The 24,806-nt window shown below is 39.9% G+C and overlaps 3 protein-coding genes across 4 annotated transcripts; 2 read left to right on the forward strand and 1 right to left on the reverse strand.

The window, feature by feature from the left end:
- The first annotated feature begins 9,199 nt into the window (after positions 1 to 9,199).
- LOC146561034 (DNA damage-inducible transcript 4 protein-like) lies at positions 9,200 to 10,860 on the forward strand. Its single transcript, XM_085243221.1, has 2 exons — positions 9,200 to 9,763; positions 10,008 to 10,860. The coding sequence occupies exons 1-2, from the start codon at positions 9,604 to 9,606 to the stop codon at positions 10,514 to 10,516; spliced, it is 669 nt and encodes a 222-aa protein (XP_085099347.1). The 5' UTR covers positions 9,200 to 9,603; the 3' UTR covers positions 10,517 to 10,860.
- Positions 10,861 to 13,499: 2,639 nt separating this feature from the next.
- On the reverse strand, positions 13,500 to 20,396 carry dnajb12a (DnaJ heat shock protein family (Hsp40) member B12a). The gene is made up of 9 exons (XM_085296735.1): positions 20,262 to 20,396; positions 19,738 to 19,915; positions 17,904 to 18,049; positions 17,647 to 17,817; positions 16,237 to 16,316; positions 16,005 to 16,114; positions 15,748 to 15,920; positions 14,858 to 15,000; positions 13,500 to 14,104 (listed from the first exon to the last, which is right to left on the reverse strand). Exons 1-8 carry the CDS (start codon positions 20,392 to 20,394, stop codon positions 14,879 to 14,881), a joined length of 1,113 nt encoding a protein of 370 aa, XP_085152861.1. The 5' UTR covers positions 20,395 to 20,396; the 3' UTR covers positions 13,500 to 14,104; positions 14,858 to 14,878.
- Positions 20,397 to 20,408: 12 nt separating this feature from the next.
- Positions 20,409 to 24,329, forward strand: trmt2b (tRNA methyltransferase 2B). Of its 2 annotated transcripts, XM_085296734.1 has the most exons (3): positions 20,409 to 20,744; positions 20,967 to 21,448; positions 22,853 to 24,329. In XM_085296734.1, exons 1-3 carry the CDS (start codon positions 20,618 to 20,620, stop codon positions 23,471 to 23,473), a joined length of 1,230 nt encoding a protein of 409 aa, XP_085152860.1. In that variant the 5' UTR covers positions 20,409 to 20,617; the 3' UTR covers positions 23,474 to 24,329. The 2 variants fall into 2 exon arrangements, with proteins under 2 accessions (XP_085152860.1, XP_085152859.1); XM_085296733.1 differs by having other exon boundaries at positions 20,409 to 21,448; positions 22,853 to 24,327.
- Positions 24,330 to 24,806: the final 477 nt, after the last annotated feature.

Genomic DNA, 24,806 nt, shown 5'->3' on the forward strand with positions numbered 1-24,806 from the left:
GAGAGGGAGGGAGAGAGAGATTTTCAGGGTGTGTTTCCGTGAACACGCCACACATTTATTTGCATGTTCCTGGGTGCTGTTGGTGTTTACAAGCAACGAATTCAAATGTCACGTGACTCCTCTCCGCTCTGGGCTTTTTCAGGTGGGACACTTTGGTTTGTGGGGCAGGTAAATAAAGGCTATAATAATGTATTATTGACTCCTCAGTTAATTCTTTTAGGATTGTGAGGGGAAACATATTTAGATCACCTTTATTTCTGATGAGATAAGTAAAACCTTCCACCTGAAAGGCTGGGATTAGACAGGTTTTAGTTTTTATTTGAGAAATTTTGGCATCGGGATAGTCGTAGATTGGATTTCCTGATCATTCCAGCTCATGTCTATGTTTAAAAAAAGCCTTCAGTCAGTAAAAAGCCCACTCTGACACACACTCAGCCAGCAGTTCTGCTGCAGCACGGTAAGATGTCTTTTTCATTAAAATTTCACCGCAACAGGGAAACCCTTTGCGACCCTTTATCTACAAAAGAGCTATGCAAATGTACTTAGCGATGTTAGTTTGGAAAAAAAATACCAACTGGGTCCACTTAGAGCTTTTCCAGAGGCTTCAATCATATCACACGACTTTCATCAATGAATGCGGCTCTCTCTTGGTTGTCATGGAGATTAATCACTTGGCAGGGATGTTTTTGTTTTATTTACAATTTATTAATTTCAAATGAATCAAACTTTTCAGGTATCAACAGCAGCTATTAGGCGATTCACTTCACCCCCCCTTTTTTCTAAAGTGACTGGATTTTTCTTTTTATTTATGCTTATCTTGTTAGTTATCCTTTATTCATCCAGATATATTCATCCAAAATAGTGTGCTTGAGATTAAGATATCTATTCCAAGAGAGACCATGGCGTTATTATTTATAATGCATAATCAATTACTGTGGCTGTGGCATTTGTTGTAGTTGTTGAAAGTAAGGCTATGAATCTGCTCCGCATAATTCATTTAATTATCTAGTAAGTGCCTGCACTTACTCAGTTCAAGAGTACATTTGTTTACAAAGTTGAGACTTTATAATAAATACAGTACAATATGACATATAATATAAAATTCGAATCCAATTGCATATAGACAAAACCTAATCATCTATTTAATATAAAATAGTAAATGTAAGTATTTTCAGAAGAATAACACAAGTATTTAGAAATTATCATTTGGTTTCATGGTCCAGCAGCTTGTATGAAAATTTAAAACAATTTAGGAGTGATAGATTACAGCTGCTGCCCAAACAGAGCCTTAAAAATCAATGAACCATAAAGATAATAAAATAAAATTTATTTGTACAGCACTTAATAAAACCAGCATTTACAAAGTGCTTCTCAAAAACACGCAATAAACAAACAATAAACGTAATTTTTTTTAAAAGACCCCTAGGAATAAATTATAAAAACAATTTTCCATATCAATTATAAAAAACCACACGAGACTCAAGTGCAAGAGACAATAAAATATAATGTGACTCCATAGGAAATAATACATTTAACATAAAATGTAAAAGTTTAAAGAATGAAATGGAGATAAGCTAAGAATGTCAAAGATATAAAATCTATAATAAAAGCGCTACCAAGTGCTATAAATTAACACTGATGAAGACACTGAGGAAGCGAGTTGGACTTCCTCGGGCAGGTCATTTCACAGCTGAAGAGCCCTAACAGCAAATGCTCAATCACCTTTTCTCTTTAAGTGTGAGCGTGATGGGAAAAGTAAACAGGTTTCTGGGAGGATCTCAGGCTGTGCAACTGCAGCCAGGCCATGAATGTTTTTTAAAATAATAAGTTGAATATTAAAACCAGTTCTTAAAGTAAAGGGCAGCCAGTGTAAACAGTGTAACAGCGCCACTTGCTACACTGTAGCAGCAGGACTCGTTAACCTTGCTTATGTGTTTCTCAAGCACACCCAGGTTTCTGACAACTGATTGTACATGAACTGATAACCAAGGGAGGACTTGATGAGTAAATGGAGCGTTTCTGGACCAATGATAGGATTTTCTGTTTTTTTTTCTGAGTTTAATTTTTTAGAAAATATAAGTCTGTGTATTTTACCATTCATTTAATACTAAGCTGTTAGCATAGTAGTGGAACAAAATATCATTTCTCTGTATAATGGTGCCAAGAGACAGCATGTATATATAATTTTTTTAAAAACAAGATAGGACCTAGTATAGACCCCTGGGGGACTCCAGATTTTAGAATAGGGAGAGCTGTGGTCACCAGTAAAAAAACAAAACAAAAATAAAACTGTAGAGCTGTTCCAGATATACCAACCTGATGCTGCAGCCTCTCAGTCAAAAACGTTTTATGGACTGTTGCATCAAATGTTGCACTTAAGTCAAGCAGAACAAGGACAGAACATTCATCAGTGTCAGCAGTTTTTAAAATATCATTTGTGACGCTAATAGGCACCGTCTCAGTTCTGTGATGCTGTTTAAAACTGGACTGAAATTTTGAAAAGATTTTGTTCTCATGTAACTTTTAAAGATGCAGTGGACAACAATTTTTCTCCTGTGGCATCCAAAAAGGTGTTAACTAAGGTGTAATCTCACACGACTCTGCTAAGTGTCCCGGTAAGGGGCAGCATACATGACACCAGGCCCTAGAAATGGGATACCTAAGTGCAACACACCTACAACAAATGTTATGAATTATTCAAACTGTACTGTTCATGCTGTCAAAACTCATTATTGTATGTGAACTTAATCAAAACCTCTCAGTCTTAATAAAAATGAAACAAATTACCACAGTGCTGTCTGATTTCATGTGATTTTCATATGGAATAAAGTTAAAGCAATAGTTAATTACATTGTTATATCTTGATTGACAAACTGACAACCTTGCATTTTTCCCTTGTATCTACATTATAACAATGAAACACAGTTGGCTAAAATAGAAAAAAAAAACCACAGAAAAGAGTCAATGTTGATTGTTATCTGGATTAATGACAACACAAAAAGAGGTATGCGATGTGGTTATGTTGACTGTAGTTCTATGATACGTCTCGGTTGCGTTGTATAAAATGTTTTGATGCATTTTTTGGGGAAGTACAGCATTTGCACTTTGCCAGGCTATAGTGTTTGACTATATCTGCATAGCCTGCTGCAGTCTCAGCCCTAGAGAGGAGCAGTGAATGACAGCTTGTAAATGAAATGCTGGATTAACTGATGCCATCTTTATTTTATCCTGAAAGAAGTGTATTTGAGACCTTAATAAAGGCAGGCGTAAAGACAGGAAGTTGTTCGAACTGAACATGGACTCGTGCATGGAAATTATGTGATGTGATACAAGCAAGTGTGTGAAAGCAGCTGAGCTTAATCCACATATAGTGAAGCATACAGCAAGCATGCAAATGCTTATTTTTAATGCTACACACTCAAGCTGAATAAAATATTCATGTGTGCAAACAACAAATTTTCTAGCTGGTTGGACTCTGCTTAGTTTGTACTTCCTGCGTTCAACTAAAGCTAACTGTAGCCAGACACGAATACATGCAATCTCCCTGCTTTAATCTCAGCAACATTAATCAAACTGAAAGCAATGAAGAGCATGAAGAAAAATTACAGTGTGATTAACTTCTCTCTTGTAAGTCACATATTAGGAGGAAAACCTGAAGCTACTGCAGCAGGAATCGAGCAAAGGCCTGGCCGTGAACCCAGACAGATGTGATATGACAGTCACGGAACAGTGAAGCAGAAAGTGAAAGGAAGGAACACGGGAACTGACAATTTTCATCTCGTTCTTTGAAGACAGAAAAGGAAATAAATGGCTGAGAAATCCTTGAGTCATAGTACTATAGGCTGTAATGCAATCTTATAAAAGCACTGTGAATACACTCCTGTGTCATGTGAGTGTTTTCCCTGGGTCTGATGCTTTGTGACTCAGAGGAAGAGATGTAATTGTGACGACCGCACAGATAAAGTGAAGTTCATTAACGAAACATTTTGGATTCTGTCATCCAGAACAGATGTGTGTATCCATGAGCCAGTCTTGGAGCCTAAGTTATTTGTCAGCTTATTAATTAATACTTTTTTAATGAATGTGTGCCATTACTAATGACTTTCTAGCAGTCTGTTTAAGGGGTCAGTCAATTGGTTCAGGTCTCCCTACAGATATCATTATATTAATGATGTTACTTAACTTTGGGCTGGAAAAAAGCAAACTGCAGAACTTTTCCCTTAAACTGTAACGTCCATTCAAGACTAATAGGTGGTATTAGTCCAGTAAATACGGACGATATCCAGGATACTTTAAGATTCAAAGAGCAGTCACAACAGCCGAGGAAAGCTGTGTTTGGCAGGATTGCTAAATAATGCACATGCTTCTAAAATGAGAGACAGAGAGAGAGAGCTTCACTCTGGGACAAGTCACACTAAGAGTACTTATAAATAATGATCGGGATCCTTTTCTCTGTCTTAAGTCATCATGCATGCAGTGACTTTTTTGCTCTGCTACCTATCACTTAGCAATGCAGCCTCTGTGCCAAATTACACTCGATCAGTATCAATAATGAAACTCGTTCACAAACTCAGCAACCAAAGCTGGAAAATGCAAATAATCCACCTCCTTTGGGTGCTTTATGTCAAGTTGGCAGTCAGTGAAAGGAAACGATAACACCTTTTTGTTTTGTTGCTCATGTTCCGTGACCAACAACAATAATAAATGAATGACACAGGGCTTATTACACCTCTGGAAATGTATTTAAAGCAGATAGTGGTAAAATGTTCCTTACTAGATTTTATCTAGGCCTCTTTTTTTTCCTCTTTTTTTTTCAGATCTATCATCTTTGAACAGAAAGGCCCAGCAGATCCACCCTCTGGAGTGTTGTGTAAAGTTTTAATGCTTTAATAAAGAAGAGTGTATCTTCACAAACAAAGAGAGAGAGAGAGAAAAAGCTAAACATCACATTTTCCACTCCCCTGAGAGTGTGGGTCTGTTTCTGCTTCTTCCAGCAATAAATCAAAACCTGTCCCAGGTCCAGCGTCAAGTGATGCAGCCTCGCCGAGCCAAACAGCCGATCCTGCATTCACTGCAAAAGCCTTTTCAGATAAACACGAGGAAGGCTGAGATGGAAAGGTTATTCTTCTTCAGTTGGAAGTGTCTCCTCAGAGTGACAGACACCACCTCATTTTTCATGCCACGAGGAGTGATAAACAGCAATAAAGTACTTCTGCTCACAACGGCATGCCGTTGCTATAGTCACAGCCTCCCAAACACAATCCAGAGACCCTTTCACCTCTTACTGAATTCATTAACATAAGCGTATGCAAAAGAGCGTGAAGAAGAAGGTGGTATCTGAGCACATTCTGGTTAAGTGCATCGTAATTGCTCGGGTTATTTTCGCACCAGTTACTGAAACAAGTATGCTGGGATGAAAAAAAATACAGGTAGGATTTTCTTTGTGGTTCGCTCCAATGATCCTCTGATTAAAGGAAGTACTTCCAGAAAACAACAACAACAAAAAAAAGCACTCTCAACAAGCCACTTGGTAATAGATTTATTATACATGAATTAGCCCGAGGCTGGCCAGCTTAACAGCCCTCTCAGGCCTGTTTGAATTGTAAAACACACTGCCTGTCACGCTTTGTTTCCCTTTTTACTTTTCTTCCATGACAATGTACAAATAATGTTTTCCCCCCAAACAGTGTAGTCTGCAGGCTTAAGCTCAGGAAAACGGCACCGGCGCTGTGTGCGGAGAAACATTAATGGAGCAGAATAAAACGCACTTGCTACAGTTGAAACGCCCGTGAAAACGACACGTCAGACAGCCTGCTGTGTGTTCACGGGCACAAACAATAGATGCAACCGGGCATAAACATTTCCCATGCAAACATAAGCACTTTCACCACACTGGCTGCAGCTTCTTCGTTGTGTGAAACTTAAAGCTTGTATTGTGACGCCACTATCTGGTTATGCAGTGCATTACATCAATCGGGGGCCGACTGTGGAATTTCACCACTAGGTTAAGTGCGATTAAGCACACAAACTGCACTATGAAATGAACGTAGCTTAAATAGTTTTGGCATTAGTTTATTGTTAGGTAGTTCAGCTTTTTTATTTTTTTGTGTAGTCAGCTACTGAAAATTTTTCTGTTTTACCTTTCCTTGTTTACTACTTCTTTACTACGACTATTAGGGTAACACCATATATATATATATGTTGTTGTTCATTTTCAGAATAAAGTTGAAATGTGGAGAATAAAGTTGTCGTTTAAATTCAAACAACTGCTACAGCTGCCTTGTGCAGGTGAATTAGTAAAGGAACGTGATCAGCGATCTTATTGTGTCTCGCGATACATCATACTTTAACTGCACGAGGGTCTAACCATCGGTATCCTTGCATGTGCCATTTCAGTTATCACAAATGTGGTGTTTTCTTTTTAACCAAATGAGGCTTTCTGCCAACACATTCTGCCCCATCTCTGCAGCGTTCTTAGTCTTATCACAACACTGTTTATGTGCTAAATAAAAGGTAAACTTAAAAAAAAAGAAGTTTAGCGCTCACAAAACTATACTTACGTAAAGCTGCAGAGAAAAAAAAGAGAGTTTTAGTCTTAGTCAGTGAGGTCAAATGTGTCATCACAACCAGTATCAGGTGGTTCTGGTGCGTGCATATTATGAGACTGGGATGACTACGTGACTGACTGTGAGTCAGTTTTTGATATGACTTGCAATAATGGACTTTTCAAATCTTGCTCAGCACAAATAGGAATCTTATTAGGCTATAATAGTAGTAGTAGTAATAATAATAATAATAATCATAAAAAGACACGAACCGAAAACTGAAGAGTGAAAAATAAGTCAATGGACCACGTTTAAACAATGAACAACAAAAGTTAATAAACATGTATATATATATATATATATATATATATATATATACACACACACACACACATATACTGTATATACACAAACTAACTCACAGCAACCGTTTCTTGGGGGCTCACACATTAGCAGCTGTAGTAATGATGACATCATCAACAAATGTCAAACAGGATTATTTCCTGCTTGTTGCAACACTTAGGCTATCTGGGCTTTCTGATATTGCAAATGTAAAATCATAGCAATTTATCATATGAGTGCTGTAAAGCTATTTTAGTTTTTAAGACCGTTAAACAAGGACCAGTCAGGTAAACTGAGTCAGATATCAACTTTTTTTGTGTTGCATTGTTAGAATTTCCTGAAATGTTCATTCATATAGTCAATTTGAGTGTATATTTTACATCTGATATACTTTTGGTTTTACATAGTTTTAATCAACTAAGCTTCAACTTCAGTGTAAAGCAAGTGGTAGTTTTCAAAATTATAGTAGTACTTTTCTGTGTTTCTTTGGGTTTTTATTCCAACAAACCTAGTCAAAGAGAAGGTCAGTCCCCAGAATGGGATGTAAGTAACCTACAATCCCCATAAAAATAAGAGGCATGAATGGACACAGAGGCTTAAGACTTTAAGTTGGAGAGCAATTACCTGCTATTGTAAACAGGTCTGGAGGCATTTGCAGCAGTGGGGGATGGTAAAGCCTCCCTGTTAGAAATCATGAGCCAGAATTGTGCAAGATTTTTCTTAAACTTTGGGTCTCTGAGAATAGCACACTTTCTAGTCATTTATTAAAGCATTTAAGTGAACAACATGGTCATAAAGTTGTCACACCAATCTGTCACTAAAGCTTATTGACTGACTGAAAAAAAATTAACATTTAAAAAGGAAAAACTAGCATGTGTAAGCTGTGTAAAATGTAGATAAAAACAGAATGATTTTCAGATCTCATACACCCATATTTTATTCACAGAAGAGCACAGGGACGTATCAGCTGCTTAAACTGAGAAAATGGCAGCAACAAATGTGAAAACAGGTGGGACAGGGCCATGTTTTAGGCTGTGTATCACCCCCTCCCCTTTTAACAGCACTCCATAAATGTCTAGGAACTGGGGAGAGGAACTTCTGGGAAAGGACTGTTCTTCCAATCTTGCCTGATATAAATTCCATGTGCTCAACAGTCCTGGATCTTTTTGTATTTTTGTTGTATTGAACTGAAGGCAGTTCAGCACCCGGACTCTTCTACTTCAAAGCCATGCTGTTGTAATAGATCTAGGATGTGTGGGTCCTGGAAAGGACATCAGCTGGATGGAGCAAATGTTGCTAAAACCTGATTTCTGGAAGTGTCTCTGAGCTGATGCAATGACTTCCATGACAGAATCATGTCTGTTTCGAATGCAATACTGCCCGAGTGCCCAAAGACTATATAGCATCCAATACTGATTGCACACAGAGATTCCTCCAGATTTTAAAAATCTTTTGATGATAATGTTTTTTTTATTTAGATGATTTTTAAAATCTTTACAATTTTACCTTCGGGAATATTGTTCTGAAATTGTTCCACAATTTGTAAATGCAGATGTTTTATTTACAGATTAGTGAACCTCTGCCCATCTTTACTTCAGACAAACTCTTTTAAATATCCAATCTATTGTTGACTTTTTGCCAATTAACTTAATTAGTTAAAAATATTTCACCACCTGTTTCTTTCACAACTTTTTTAAACAATTGTTGCTGCCATCAAATTCAGAATGAGATAACATTTTAATAAAATAGTAAATTATTAAAAGATTTCTATGTTTTATTGTGAATAATATATGGTTTTAAGAGTTTTGGCTTTGATTGCATTCTGTTTTACACAGTGCTTTTTTGGAAATGGTAAGACTTTAAACCAACTTTAACTTTAAAACAAAATTATCATAAAAGAAAAAGAAGAATGAAACTATGAGGATGTGCAGAGGGGAAAATAAAAGTCATTAAAATAATAAGATCTAGGCTATGATCACTACAACGCCCCCTTTAAAAAAATCTGTTTTTTGTGCCAGCAATGTCGACTGGGCTTACTTCATGCCTGAGAAACTGCCTGTTGAAGTTTAGTTTGAGTTGGCAGTTTGAGTTTAGGTTTGGCCCCTGCTGAAGAGACTTTTAGACGTTTATAAATTATTCCCAGGGGCGCTGTTTAAAACAAAAGCTGTAAAGTTAATGGTCAGCACTCTTTCTGACCATTTGACGGAAACGACAAACGAGGTCTACGTGCGAGACGTGTCCCCCATGTCATTCACAGGAATCGATCTTTCAACAGCTGTACAGTCATCGTCTTTTCCTCTGGGCTTTCGTGTGAAATTTCTGTTGGGCGGATCTTTCTTTATCGTTTAGTGGGATTTGTGTGGCAATCTTTACTTTACCTTTAAAATGACTAACAAATAGAGGAGTAAAAAAATAAAGAGTAGAAAGATCAGGAACTTCTGCGCGTATGCAGGATGGGGGTCGGGCTGTTGCTGCAATACCGGCAGAGGGGCTTTGCCTAATCATCAATGGGATCAGCAGTGTTACCAGGCAAGGCAGAATGCTGAGGACGTGAGCTGAATCGTCATTGGCTGAAAAATACGATGGGCGGGGTGTTCTTTTCGTGGGTATTTAAGGCTTTGTTCCATTGTTGCAGAGGTCTTCCAGCTGGTCTGGTTCAAGGGACGGGGCCACCATTCGAGGATACAATAGCACTTTAATTTTTTTGTTTTTAAGGATGTCTTGCAATCAGTCTCTGTACGGTAGTTTTCCTCCATCTCCATCGGAGGACAGGGGCTCACAGCGGCTGTCCTGGAGCAGTTTGCTTCACAAGCTGACAGAGCTGAAGGGACACAATCAGAGGGTGACAGAAGATCAGTACTGCAGGAGTGAATCTGGTGAGTGTCATTTGATCGAACTAACACTGTTCAAGAATATATATGTATAATTTCTGATTGTTTAAATGCATTTTGGAAAGAGAAACAGAGAACAAGAGAGAACGAAGTCTTAAAGTACCAAGAAAATATGCTTGTCAGTCTTTCTTCCACTTTGTTTAATGATTAGAAAACTTAAAAAAAAAGAAAGGTGAATCCCACACTGCTATATATTCCTTACTAACTTGTAGCTACTCCTTTGTTTCAGGATCTATGACAGATCTGTCAGAGTTAGACATCAGCTCCTTCTTCTATCCTCTGGAGGAGACCTTGGCTGCAGATGTTGTGACTGCCATTGCACATAGTCTCAGTGATGCATCGCACACCAGCTTGGATTGCTCCAAACTCATCCTCCCTGACTGCCTGCTACACAATATCAGCCAAGAGCTGCTCCACTTGGCCGCGATAGAGCCTTGTGGTCTCAGGGGAGCGCTCATCGACCTGTGCGTTGACATGGGGAAACAGGACTCCCCATGTACTGTGGATCAAATAGCAGTAGATCCATCCCTTGTCCCAACTTTCCATGTGACACTGGTGCTGAGGGTGGAGTCCAGTGGACTGTGGCCAAAAGTTCAGAAGCTCTTCAAAAGTAGCAAACCAGCACAGACATCCTCATCGTCTCCGAAGCACCACGACACCCTGAAGCTGAGCACGAGTTTCAGGGCTATCAAGAGGAAACTGTACAGTTCAGCCGCACTGCTGGTTGAGGAGTGCTGATCGCTGAGCACTCCTGTCTCTGATAAGCTGAACTCTAAAGAAACTGTAAAGAAGCTGCTAATTAATGCAAAATCTTAACAAAAGCACTCTCGAGACATAACAATGATGACCTGTCTGTGATGATGTATGACGGGGTTAATACTGAACTACCTTTGTCTCATAGCAGCTACTCATGTGGGTGCAGTGAAGATTAGTGTTTGCACATGGGTCAGTTTCATTCCTGTGAATGTGAAGCCACACCTATAAGGGAATGCCTTATGTATGTGACATTTAAATATACCAACGGACACTCGTTTTGTTTTTTTTTTAACATGAGAGAATAAATTATTTTTTTATTAACTTTTTGTGTGAGTTTTATCTGTCTGTGTCCCATATCCACACAAATTCATACATGCTATGTACTGCAGTGCTGAGACAAAACAGTAAAGCAGCAGTATGTTGTATTTTATTTCTCTTGCACCAACCATTCAGTTATGTTACTGCTGTAAACAGATACTTCCAGCAGTTTTCTTAGAGTAGTCAGTACTTAATGACTTGACATCAGGGGTGTTAAACATGAGGCCCGGAGTCCAGAACTGCCCACCAAAGACTCTACTCTGCCCTTTGGATGGCATGGGAAATGTGAAGGAAGATATCAATTTTAGACTCTACCTCCCCCTTGGCCATTATACACCAAAATAATTAAGTACATAAATCACAGAAAGTGGGTTTAGTTTTTTAAAAAAGACAAAAAAAAGGAGAAGTATTCTGTCAGTTTTTTAATTTGTAGTCACAGGACAGTCTGCACAATGAGCTAACAGAACTTTTTCTATAATTTTACATATTTATTTCTTGCAATTGAATTTTTTTTATCATGTAGTAAAACTGAGCTATAATGTTGAAACGTCACTTGTTTCCTTATATTAAAATATCTTATGGCTTACATGTGTAGTTAAACTTTACACCGACAAAGAGGTGTTTCACTGGTTCAGCCCACTTAAGATCAAAGTGGGCTGTACGTGGCCCATAATGTAAAATTTGTTTGACATCCCTGCTCTACATGGAGTGGAGTAGTCAACAGGTGTAGTTAATGAAGTTAACCAACTTATCTTGAAGAAGAAACCTTAAAGATAACAGGGGAAACTGGCAGACACCAGTAAAAGTGAGATAGTACTGTCTGATAACGGTTATCATAGGAAATGTGTGAATGTTCAACAGTAATATTCAAAAGTCTTGAGGAACGCATCAGTTTTAAAAATGTTGTTTCCAACAACTTTATACATTTTAAAAAGGTTTTAAGCATTAGTTCGCCAGGTTTACTAAAAATCTTTGACATCGTTCAAGCATAAGAAAGGCACTTAACAGAATGACAAACCTTTAGTTGAACCTACAAAAAAAAAGTTACCATAGTTCGAAGGGCATAAAACTGTATTTTTGCAACAACAAGATGATTCACAAAGAGCTATTAGCCAAATTCCTGGCGTAGCACAGCGTGGTGTGAAGTGTGGCCTTAAAAAAATTAAAAATCTGGAAAAGTAACAGGCCTGAAAAAGCTGCAGCAGATGAACAGCATCTGAAAGACCTGAGAGACCTTCAATTAGTTATTAATCAGTCAGCGACTTCATTTTTCAGCATGACAATGATCCCAAACACATCGCCAATACAGAAAAAGCATACTATTCCACACAATGGAGCACTCCATCAATCATTCATGGATTGGCCTCCCCAGATACTGGACTTCAACTTTGCTGAAGCAGTTTGGGATCATTTTGACAGAGAACATAATAAAAAAGCAGTCAACAATCAAAGAGCTTTGAACTACTTAAAGAAATGACAAGAAAGTTTGGTAAGAGCTCAGGCTGTGTTTAAGTTTAAAAGTGGCCACACCAAAAATTGACTTTGAAGCTTGTTAGAAATGTACAAACTGTTTTTGTTTTTGCTTATGCTTATATATATATATATATATATATATATATACACACAAATCATATTTCCATGTGTGTTTGCATCAGTTTCCCTGGAAAAATATGAAGAAATGAGAGGCTCAATACTTTTACGCAGCACTGTACATCATAATAAAACTCTAATTGGAACCAACTTATCTTGTGTGTGTCTGAACCTAAAGCCAACATTAGACAAGGTGTAAACCGGCGGTTCAAAGAGTGATGATTCACATGAAGTGAATGCGTCACGAAGCAGATGTGTCACCTTTTCCTACACATGTGAGAAGTTTGCCTTCAGGCCATCCAACTCCCAAAAAAGCTTTCCTAGGAATAGCAAACATGGAAAAAAAACAACCCACAGTTGTTTCCAAATGCTAGCCGAAGTGCAACTGAAACCTTAAAGTATAGTGAAGCAAGACGTCTAAAATAAAATTTAACACTGATTTTTTTTCCTTTTTTAAACAAAAACAAAACCACAAAACACAGAGGACACAAATCTCTACTTTCCCAGAGCGAAACTCGTCTGTTCACCCACCACAACCAGCTGAAGGCCGGTTGCTGACTCCCGAAGGCCTTTTACATCCAGCTTTTAAGTGTTTCTGTGGTATTTTTTCCAGATTTCCCACCAAAGTCACAAACATATGACACAAACAGCATGACTGATCAGTTGCAGTGATGGTCCTAGAATAACATTATGCCATCAGAGAAACAGCAAATACCAAAACGGGGGATATTGTGATGCTATAGGTCATCATTCTCACCCCCATATCTACTACATACACTGCAGCACACAGTTTAAGCAGTTTACAGAAAATCCAACGAGGACGTCAAAACTGTAAACGTGGAGAAATAACTGAAAATTAAAAATGTAAAGGTTTTGAACTGCGATTCCAGTTTCCTGTGAACGCTACATTTAGGCACACTCAGAAACCCGCTTTTATACCCTGACTTACATAGTGTAAAGTTTGAATTTGGGACACAAAAACGGACTTACTATTGAAGCACATAAGCGAGTGTGTGTACGTGTATGTATGATGTAAAACAAAAGGCGTGCACCAGTCAATCATTGGACAATTTTAATTCAAAGAAACTTTTATACAATTTTAGCATGTTAATTTAATAAATATGGTTTACTTTCATTTGTGCAACAGTTTACAGTAATTATGATCCAACAGGCTACAAGCAAATCCACTTAACAATGTAAATGACTTCAATAACCCCTGCACTGTTAAAAGTAAAATGAATATTTACATTGGTAAAACTACAAAAATTACACGCTTTCCTTGTGAGTGGCTCAGACATCTGTCTATGACAAGGCCATCGGGTTTCTCAAAATATTTAAGAAAAAGAAAACGATTGGGACAGAGGAAGCTAATCTTAGTAGCTTTGCGTACCGACAACAATGCTCTTACTTTTCAGCACGACTACCCGGCCGCCTCTCACCACTGTAAAGATTCTAGTAAGACAATGTCAGCAGTGAACTCAAAGCTTCTCACAGTTCTACAGGAAGTCAATCTACACCGAGGCGCAGAGAGGTTCCCTGATGAGGTCTGCTGCCCACTACACGTAAGGCATTTTTTGATTCTCTTGGTTTGCTGCAGAAATGTGGTCAAATTTGAGTGGGCTCCGACCGATTTCTTCTAATTAGATTCAAGTACTGACGAACCTGAGAAAACCAAGAGAATAAATCACAGTTATACAGCCATTCATATCACTTCAATGTTATATATATATATTTAAGTTTTTTTAAAAATATCATTCATTATCACTATTACTCAGTAACATTCACCACGAGTGGAAAGGTTAAATTATACAGATAATTTTGCATGTTTTCACCAAACCAGCTACTGTTACTTTACACCTGGTCACTCTTTTTGAATTGTAGTTCCTACTTTAAAAGGTGGAACGTTAATTTATAGGGATGTTTCCTTAGCTCAATATGGCTAAACAATCACAGTCAAAGACAGATTTCTTTCATTTACTGCAGGAGCTTTTTTTTAAACCATGCAGAAAAACTGTGACACATTGTTTAAATTGCACTTGTTTTCCTTATATTAAGACATCTTAGGGAATAAAGGGGTAGTTAAACTTCTTTACACTGACAGGAAGAAGAGTGTCACTCATCCGGCCCACTTAAAATCAAAGTGGGCTGTATGTGGCCTGCGATGTAAATTGATGTAAATCCCTGCTCTTGAATATCTGGTATCAGTCCCTGACACAGCTCGATTATCAAGCCACGCAAAAACAAGGTGTACTGACTGATTCTTGTAAGATATTAAAAATAAATTTAAAACAGCATTCTGAGTGGCTGGAGTAATGGGGGATGTGTCAGATAAAACATGCAAAAACTCTGAATTCTTTCCAGTCCATATACGGCATCCTGTAGTACTCATACTGTATGCCACAGACAGCAACGTACCCATATGTGCAGAAGTGTTTTCTAGCCATCCAATATGACTTGAATCTCAGATAGTCTGGAACAGCTGGGAGTCCCCATCCTCTGTGCTCTCTGGTACAACTCAGAATCCCCGAAGTAACGAGCACGATACAGTAAGCCTTCCTCTGAAAGTACAAGAAGAGAATTTGTCAGTACAATTCACATTAACTGGTTCAAAATCAGGCAGAACTTAAGTGTTAAACATAGAATAAAATATGGATTTAGGCTCCTGGTTTGAAGTGCGAAGCCAACTCCCAACAGCCAGCAGGGGGAGCTTTCCTCCTGGTCTGGTTCTGCTCTGTCATCCCAGTAAATACTTTTCTGACGACTTGATTACCTCAATTGCTAGGCTAAAATCTAACTGAATAAATCCTGAAGTTCATTTTGTAAACTATGATCCCATTCGGAGTTAAAAAAGATAATACAGGGTCGTATAGTGTCCTTGGTTTCACACGGGACGCACTCAGTTTCCAAACACCAAGGCAGCAATAACAGCTCAACCCAAGGCTGCAAAACAGGAATCCTCCGACCTCCAGGTGACGTCATGGTGGCTACATCTATTTTTTATACTGGTGTTAAATTGCTCAGTTGGACGTTGTTTTAAAGAACTTGGGATGTTAACCAAACAAGCTCAAGCACTACAAGGTGACATAAAATATTCAATGAAGAAAAGAAAATGAAATGTAAACAATAAGAGTTAATCTTTAAAGCCAAATTTGAAGAAAAAAAGAATAATTCCACCCTAAAAATGTGAAAATCTTCCAGTTTTCTTCTTGTTTCGCATCAGATCTTGAATCAAATAATTACTTCAAATATTTAAACTCCGGCAATGTAAAACTCAATAATAATCATAGCTAATGCTGTAAACTCACTCTGCTGCTTCTCCTTCCAACAGTTGTTTCTTAGATTGGAGATGTAGTCTTCTTCTACACTTCTCTCCACAGTCTTCAGCATATTTCCAGAATATTCCTCATTGAAACGTTCTCCCACATAAAAAGGCACCTTCAGGCTTGATGTATGCCTTTTGTGGATATGTCCTGCTGACCTGGTATAGAAACATGTATAACTGAGGGTGTGACAGATGTTCAGACATTTTTTGCACAACCTCATTAACCAATGCACCACTTACGGGCGGTAGCTAAGGCTGTATGGAGGCTGGGTGACCATCATCTGACTGAGAGCTGAAACAATGATGAGGATTAAGATGGGCATCAGCTGGACAAACAGAGCCAGACCTCCCTGTGAAGAGAGGAAAAAACAAAAATGGACTGATTAGTTTTTAACCACAGATCAGACACTAAATCAGGTGGTATAAATATCAAGTGTATTGAAGGTCTTACAAGGTTTAAGCTTGTACTCACATCTCTCTGTTGTTCTCGTCTTTCTTGCCTATTATGGTGTGCAAAGTGCATTCTTCCATTTCTGTAAACATGTACGTTACCTGCAAAATTTGAACACATCATGATTATGAAACTGCGCCTCTTGGATATGTAAAATTCAGTCCAAAGCATACTCAAACTTTCTGCCTAATCACTTATGGCATTCTCATGCTCAACCACAGAGAAGGATGTTCTGTTATTTTTAACAACTGGTCCAAGGAATCATGTTATTTGGTGAAACCGGTCTGGTGTTCATGACATCATCTCTCCTAATTATACTGCAACACAACTTGAGCAACAATTACAGAGAAAGTCAGAGAAAGCATCTCTTCAGCAATCAACTAGCACATAACTAAACATTACAGAGGAGCCGACCACATTTATGGAGAAGTGATGAATCAGTAGCGGTAGCTTGTTGGCAGTGTGCGGGCAGTTACGGAAGCCCGCTACCTGCAGAAAGTGTCTGTTGACAGATGAGGGCAGTGTGAAAAATATGTGGTACAACCGGTCTGGGGGCTACTCTTGCTTGTGCTCTTCTTGGTCTGTAAGCAAGCTGAAGTAATAACACACAAAGAGCTGATGTGAATCCGAGTGTCCACTGGAGCTGCTGTTTGTGCATTTCGTGCTGTGCTTTGTGGCCTTTGATGGCTTTTTTGCAATTCCCATTCCTCATGAATGCTGCTGTCTCCCCCTTCCTTGTTACAGCCCACTCAACACAGCGTCATCGACATCAAGCACAGTGCAGTTGGGATTTTGGAGAACTAAACATGAACACGTTTGTCCTGGTTTAAAAAAAAAAAAAAAAACCCTCCCAGGAGCGTCTCTGAAGGCAAAAACCTCCCCAAACTCCAAACTCTTCATATGCTAAATGATAAAGCAGCAGTGCTATAAAGATGTACCCAGGTCCGTTTGTGCCGGTGTCAGCCTGCATTTTCTTGTTGTGGAGGATGAAAATGATGCATGGTCAACAAATGCGTAGATTCACACAATAAGCTGGTTTGCAGGTTCCTCCTTCACTGCCTCCATACAGACACTTTGGTGGTAAGGACAGACAATGGTGAAGGCGAAACGATCCTCGATGATTACCAAGAGTTTTTCAAACCTTTCAACTCAACTCATTTCTAACACATGTAAGCATCTAAAACCAGCTGAATATGCTGGCTTTCAGTCTGGAGTGATTATCTTTCTGCATTTAGAAAGGTAATCTGGGAAGCTGCTTTGTAAAACTGCCAGATATGAGGGAAGATTACATATTATGGTTATGTAATAACCACTAGCTGACTCTCGTGTTGTGCAGAATTTCTAAGATCCCTTGCTTGCTTTGATAAGAGTGTATCAAAACACGCCAAACATCTTTACTGGGATGTTATTATTCCTTTGAGCTCTACTTACTTGTTGGAAAGCCTCCACCAAAGAACATGTTAAAGAGGTCCTCGGGTGAGATATCTGCTTCAAACTCATGATGGTGTCTGTGTCTGCTCGGGTGCGTTCTCTCCTCGCCATACTGGTCGTACTGCCTTCGTTTCTCAGCGTTACTCAGAACAGCATATGCATTACCAATAGCTGCAAGACACACAGAAGATCACCACCGTTATGCACTTTCTGAATCTTTGTGTCCATGTCTTTCCCGTAAATAACTTTTAATTTACCTTTAAATGCTTCTGTGGCTCCTGGTGCGTGATTTTTATCTGGGTGAAATTTCAGAGCGAGCTTTCTGTAAGCCTTTTTAAGGTCCTCCTCAGAGGCAGTCTTTTCCACTCCTAGGATTTGATAGTAATCTTTACAGCTCTTAATCCTGCAGGAAAAAAATGATACAGCAGAGATTGTTAGGAGACTACACACGATAAATAAAATAAAACACTATAAACACAATATGTAGTTAGAGCTACAGAGATGTGACTCTGAGTCTTACACTATGTGGATTTTATGATGCTTATTTTTTTAATTTCCGCAAATAATAATAAAAAAATATATATATTTACAACATTCACATCCCCAGTTTGAGCTCTCTCTCTCTTCAGATCTAACTACTTTAACTTTACATGAACCATCATTTCTACCTGCTTTGCCATCTTTAGGGACCGATATTGACACCGGTGCAACTACTGACATTGCTTATGGGTCCGATACTTTTATCACTTCTCTTATTGATTCTAGATCAATTTTCTGTAGAGGGGGGAAACAGATTTGCACATCACTTGGGTGTGTAGAAGACGTCTGTTTGACGTCACTGTTTTGCAAAAAAACATGTCAGCATTGATAAAAGGAACTAATAAGTCTGGAGCAATGTGATATAGATGGATTAGATAATGTGGTCATCACATCCCAGTAGTAATGATATCTTGTCATCCTAAACCTAAACCTGTTGACCTATTGGTCAACTAAATCTGCTGGACTGAGTGATGTGTGAAATACAGTCACTGCACACTTTATGAGGGCCACCTTGCTGAATGGGATGTCTTTTTGCCTTCAGAGGTGCCTTAATTCTTTTACGGCATGGGTATTGGAAAACATTCCTCATGATTTTGTTCCATATTTACATGACAATATCAAAGTTGCTGCAGATCTGCTGGCTGTACATCCATGATGTGACTCTCCCGTTTCTCCGCATCCCAAAAGTGCTCTATCGGATAGAGAGCTGGCGATCATTTGAGTACAGTGAACTCACTGTGAGACTACTTTGAGATGATGTGAGCTTTGTGGTCTGAGGTCATAAAAGCATGGGCATGTTTAGCAACAACACTCAGGCAGGGTGTGGCATTTAAAGGATGCTCAATTGGTTCGAAGGAGGCCAGAGCATCCCATGAAAATATCCCCCACAATGAAGAGCCTGAACTGTTGATACAAGGCAGGTTAAATCCATGCAGTTTATGCCAAATTTTGACCCTAGCATCCAAATGCTGAGATTCATCACACCAAACTGCATTTTTACCAATTTTCTTCTGGCCAATTTTGGTGAGACTGTGTGAATCTTGGCCTCAGTTTGCTGTTCTTAGCTGACAGGAGTGACACCTCAATGGTGTCGGTTCGATGCGTTCTGCCTATAGAAATGCTCTTCAGCATACCTTGATTTTAATGAGAGGTTATTTGAGTTATTGCTGGAAGAAGTCTAGCCAATCTCACTCACACTCAAGCTCAGTGGATCGGCAGTTTCTGAAATACTGAGACCAGCCTGCCTGGCACCTAAAACCACTCCACATTCAAAGTCCCTTGAACCACACGTCTTCCCTATTCTCCTGCTCAGGTTGCACTTAAAGGGGTCGTCTTGGACATGTCTACATAACTAAATGCACTAGGTTGCTGCCATGTCATTGGCTGTTGAAATCCTTGCATTTGCCAGCAAGTGTACCTAATAAACTGGTCAGGTAGCGTATATTCACTATAATCACACTGACTTTTTGATAAACGTCAAGTGATATCGACGTCAGCCAGCTCTACCAGCATTTTCACTGCAACAAAGGGAGCACATAGACGCGAACTGACTTTTTAACGGCCTCCAGCTGCTCGGCTGTGTAGGACTTTCCCGAGTCCGCCGTCGCTTGTGCGGACACTTCGGGCTCCTCTCTGCCGCCGCGGTGTCTCATAGCGGGTCCTTCTCCGTTCACATGACTGCCGTTCTCCTCCGGAGGCTTTCCATTCTGCGCTAAAGACTCCAGTAAGTCTGTGAAAAGACAGAGGAGACATTATCGACGGTTGCCACCTGAGTTCACGTTTCCTATGTCGTTAATCCTACCACGGTTAGCTACTTGTTAGCATCCCAGCTGCTACGAAGACCACTCTATAAGGGATAAAACTGCGAATACCGACTAATCGTCCACTATGTTGAAGAAACCAAACGTATTAGAGAAACGCGACTCTAGGCTGAAAAACTACAAATACCAGTGTCGGCTAGCAGCTGGTGTAACGTTAATGCTAGCATTAGCTGCTTCGGTTTCACAGCGACGGCCTAGCACCCATGATTTAAAAAAACCCCAATCACTTCCCAAACAGGCATTTATTCGACGTACTTTTGGCTTGCTCTGTCGGAAACAGGCGTTGTGCCTTCTCCAGGAACTTTCTGGCTTTATCCGGCTGGTTGTTACTGACTGCATTTAGGGCTATTTTAATGCACCGCTCCGCTTCGTCCTTGTTTGAGTCCATCGCGACACAGCGGAAATGTTTACTTGCCCTGGGACGCAGGGGGATGTCGATAGCAAGCTTATCTGTCCGGTAAATAAGACGTCAGAGGAGTTTCTTTGAACCTCCAGCATGTGCTTCATGAACACCCGGTAAAGTCTTTTGCCGTGTACACCTTATAGATTACAATACGCTAATCCTCCTGCAGGACCCTCAGCCATAGTAGCAAGTTTTTCAAAAATAGAAAATGGCCTTGGTAGCTGCACGCAGCAAGTCAGTTATATTTGTCAAACGTGACCTTTTGCGGTTTCTAGCGAATGGCACTATTGTAACCGAACAGGGGAACCCACCATCAAAGAAGCGATGGAGGAAAGGTAAGGAGAAGAAACCACCCTCATGTACTGATGATGTGTCGTGGGAGGAGAGGCTGGCAGATGTGGTCACCCCTCTGTGGAGGCTGAGTTATGATAAGCAGCTTGAGCTCAAGCAACAGAATCAGGAGAAGATCCTGTCCCAGCTCTCTGGGCATCTTTCTGGCGACTCACCTGTCAGGGATAAACTCAGCTTTCCTGTGCTGCCTGTTCTGCCCTCACCAGTGAGAGATGGCTACCGCAACAAGTCCACATTTTCAGTCAACAGAGGAGTGGATGGCAATCCGAAGACGGTTGGATTTTACGTGGGCACGGGCAGGAAGGGGAACATCGTCTGTGTCAGCGGAGACCACCTGCTCAACATGCCACAGAAGCACAAACTGGTGGCCAGGTGCTACCAAGACTTCATCCGCCTGTCCTCACTGGAGCCCTGCCTGCTGTTCCACACCGGGGGTCACTGGAGAGAGATCACAGTGAGGACCAATAAAGAGGGCTGCACCATGGCCATCGTGTACTTTCACCCACAGAGCCTCACCCCAGCAGAAGTGGCCGTCCATAAGGCGGAATTGGTGGATTACTTCACGCAGGGTCCTGGATCGGTCTGTCAGCTGGACTCGCTGTACTTCCAGGAGAGCAGCATGACTCGGTGCACCCATGAGCAATCTCCCTACCAGCTTCTGTATGGTCAGCCACACATATATGAGGAGGTAACCTCACAGAGATTTCATAATCCCTTGTCCAGCTGCACAGACACTGTTCAAGTGCTTGCTCTCATGAATAATTTCATGTATATTTTAATTCAGATTCACTGCCAAAATAGGAAACAAAAATAGGTAAATGTGCACATTTAAACACTTAAATTTAAATAAAGTGTTTGAAATCTGTTATTCTTTTATTCTCTTGGCTATATAATGTCTTAACACGATCCATTCCCGCACAAAAGAATCGGAGAATATTGGAAAAACATTACTGAAAGCTGGTGTCAGTTGCCTCATGCAGAGCTGCACATCATTCAGTACTTGTTTGTGCATGTTTCAGTAAGTCGCTGCACATATTTTCCTAGCAAAATATGAAGAAATTAGGGTTGGCTCGAGACTTTTGCACAGTAATGTATCTAAGGACATGTAAATGAGGCATGTAAGAGCATTATTTGTAATAGCAAAGTTATCATAGCAAGGCAATAGGGAGAAGCAGAAGGGAAGAAGTAATATTTTTGAGGTTAAGAATAGGCCATGTAGGAAATTCAGCTTATTTACAGCTGTGGAAGTACTGGGAAAACCCCCCACAAGATACATCACGGAAGCAGTGGAACATGTATGACTAAAATGTAAGTCGGCCATTCCCAAAGCCAAGAGTACTGTGTCTCATTAAACACCAGAAAATCCAGCGGAGCCCATCAAGCCCTGAATCTTCGCCCAAATTAATACAAGAGAAAGAGATGTATTTCCTTGAAAACTTTATTAAATAACATAAACAACACAGACTGTTGTCTATAAATTCCTAATGTTACGCAGTCAGACACAATGTGCTAAGGCCAGTGTGTGACCCGACTGCTACTGGAAGACAGAAATGTCAATTCAAGAGCTGTAACTTTAGGTCAGAGTAATGACTAATATCACAACTTAACCACCTAATATTACCAGTTTTGTTTCACTTTTTATATAAATAAGTATATTTTCATACATTTGTAATGAACTTAGTATATTAAAACTGAGTTTCTGTTATTACTGTGGCCCACCTGCAGTATCTTCGTGGCCCACCAGGGGGAACTGTCTCTTTAAAAAAGACAGGAGTCATTATTCAAACTTAGCAATGAAATATAAAACTGTGTGTTTTTGTGTGTACAGCCATTGCTCCCTTTCATTGCATCCCTTGCAGGCTTGCATTTTGAAGTCTTGTACCACTACTCTAGCCAAGCAGGTGGCAGTAATACACCTTCATGTTGGTTGTCAGTTGCTATAAAACAATAACATTAGCTTTACTTATAAAACCATCCTTATAAACATTGAATTTATGTAGGCAATAGAGAAGAGTGGGTAGCTACTGTTTAATATGTTTTTACCTTATGATTGTTTTTTTTCATTGCTCCTCTGTCATCTTGTGATTCTCAGATACTGGACTTCAAGTTCCGCATCTCGGCCGACGCCTTTTTCCAGGTGAACCAGGCAGCTGCTGAAGTCCTCTATGCCACAGTGAGAGACCTTTGTGTCCCAAACACTGAGGAGGATGGAGGGCAAACAAAAGCCGGCAGCACTCTTCTAGATGTGTGCTGTGGGACGGGTGCCATGGGAATCACTATTTCTCCCAGAGTGGACAAAATTATTGGTATAGAGCTCATAGAACAGGCAGTGGAAGACGCTAAACACAACGCAGCTCTCAATAATGTGTTAAACTGTGAGTTTATCTCTGGGAAGGCAGAAGCTGTGCTTCCTGGCCTTATATCTCAGCTGAGCTTCGCAGGCAGATGCCTTATAGTCGTGGTAAATCCTGCTCGAGCCGGCCTCCACCACAGGGTTGTCCGGGCTTTGCGAAACCAACCGGCTATCCGCAGGCTGGTCTACGTTTCTTGTAAACCAGACGGAGAAGCTATGAGGAACTTCAAGGAACTTTGCTGTGATCCTAACTCACAGAAGAAACTCACAGGAGAAGCATTTTCACCAACTCTGGCTGTGCCCGTTGACTTGTTCCCACATACTCCTCATTGTGAAGTGGTGATACTTTTCGAGAGGTAGCAAATAGTTTTTGTTCAAAGGTTGGCCTTAACCCTGAAAGCTTGTAAGTAGAGGAATAATGATGTACTGTATTTTAGATGATAAAATAAATCGTTGCGCATCCTATACTCATGTTTGACCCACGTGTTCTCAATTGTTTGCTTTCAGGACTCTGTGCTACCAGTGCAACAAGTTACTGTTTAGATTATTAATCAGCTAACGTGCCATTGTTTTGGAGTAATTATTGGTTTATAAAATATTAGAAAGATGAATATCCAACAGTCAGTCCCCAGATATATTCACGTTAAATACTGAAAACTAAAAAATGGAAAAATCCTAATTTTAATGGTGATCGACATTGTTGATTTCACATTATCAGACTAAGCAGACCTAGAGTGACATAAAACACCTCTAAATACAGCACTGGGGGGTTTATTACTCTGCTCTGACAGATTGTGCTTTACCAAAGTCCTTATAGGAGGAGGTCTTGCAGCTCTTCCCCCCCCCCCCCCCAATTTATAAATTAATTCCATTAATTAACTAATGGAAAGTAACACACAAACAGTAACACACACAAATCCATGGACTTTGGTATTTACTCAAATAAATAAAGTAATACCTTTCAATCCTTTAATTTCATGAGCAGCATCAAGACAGTTCAACATCTGGGAGTCTGATCTGGTCAGATAAGTAGCAGAAGGGGTTGTTATAACAGTAGAACGTCAACAATGAGATAACCCCCAAAACAGGTATGGTTTTACAGGTGGGAATTATATGCGCTGGCATTTTTTTTTACTAGTATTGCATTTTGACTATGATCAGTGTGGTAACATGAGGCGATACTTAGACCTTGCATTAGGGGTGAAAAGCTCCAGGCCTCAAGGGCCGGTGTCCTGCAGGTTTTAGATATCACCCTGGGTTAACACACCTGAATTAGTTCATTACCAGGCCTCTGGAGAACCTCAAAACATTTTGAGGAGGTAATTTAGCCATTTAAATCAGCTGTGTTGGATCAAGGACACATCTAAAACCTGGAGGAGACCGGCCCTTGAGGCCCGGAGTACACCCACACCTGCCCTGCAGAGATTGCACAGTCTCACAGGCAGGCTTCAAATACAGCTAACAGGCATCCAGCCTCCCCTATCACTATCCCACCCCACGCAGATGGCAACAATCCAGTCAAGGGGACCTCGATCACCTTAGTCTAACGTGGACTGTCCCCTCTCATCATCATAATAAGTTACTAATTAAAATGTCTAGCGTAACCTAAGCGGTGAACGACAAACAAAAGAATAAGAGTGTCTGCAGACACGATCGGAGACTGTGTGCGCGTTTTACTGATCACATCTGTCTG

Source organism: Mchenga conophoros, linkage group LG13 (assembly GCF_057382185.1).
Source record: "Mchenga conophoros isolate Kocher_MC1m ecotype Shallow Benthic linkage group LG13, M_conophoros_male_GT1.1, whole genome shotgun sequence".
In the NCBI taxonomy this organism is placed as follows: Eukaryota; Metazoa; Chordata; class Actinopteri; order Cichliformes; family Cichlidae; genus Mchenga; species Mchenga conophoros.

Excerpts from the sequence above, each read along its gene's own strand:
- LOC146561034 (XM_085243221.1), top strand. The coding sequence starts at position 9,604 with ATGTCTTGCAATCAGTCTCTGTACGGTAGTTTTCCTCCATCTCCATCG. Across the intron at positions 9,764-10,007 it reads GTACTGCAGGAGTGAATCTG|GATCTATGACAGATCTGTCA; the intron begins GTGAGTGTCATT and ends CCTTTGTTTCAG.
- dnajb12a (XM_085296735.1), bottom strand. The coding sequence starts at position 20,394 with ATGGACTCAAACAAGGACGAAGCGGAGCGGTGCATTAAAATAGCCCTA. Across the intron at positions 15,921-16,004 it reads TACAGCCTTAGCTACCGCCC|GTCAGCAGGACATATCCACA; the intron begins GTAAGTGGTGCA and ends TTTCTATACCAG. Across the intron at positions 15,001-15,747 it reads TTGGAAGGAGAAGCAGCAGA|AGGAAGGCTTACTGTATCGT; the intron begins GTGAGTTTACAG and ends TTGTACTTTCAG.
- trmt2b (XM_085296733.1), top strand. The coding sequence starts at position 20,618 with ATGGCCTTGGTAGCTGCACGCAGCAAGTCAGTTATATTTGTCAAACGT. Across the intron at positions 21,449-22,852 it reads AGCCACACATATATGAGGAG|ATACTGGACTTCAAGTTCCG; the intron begins GTAACCTCACAG and ends TGTGATTCTCAG.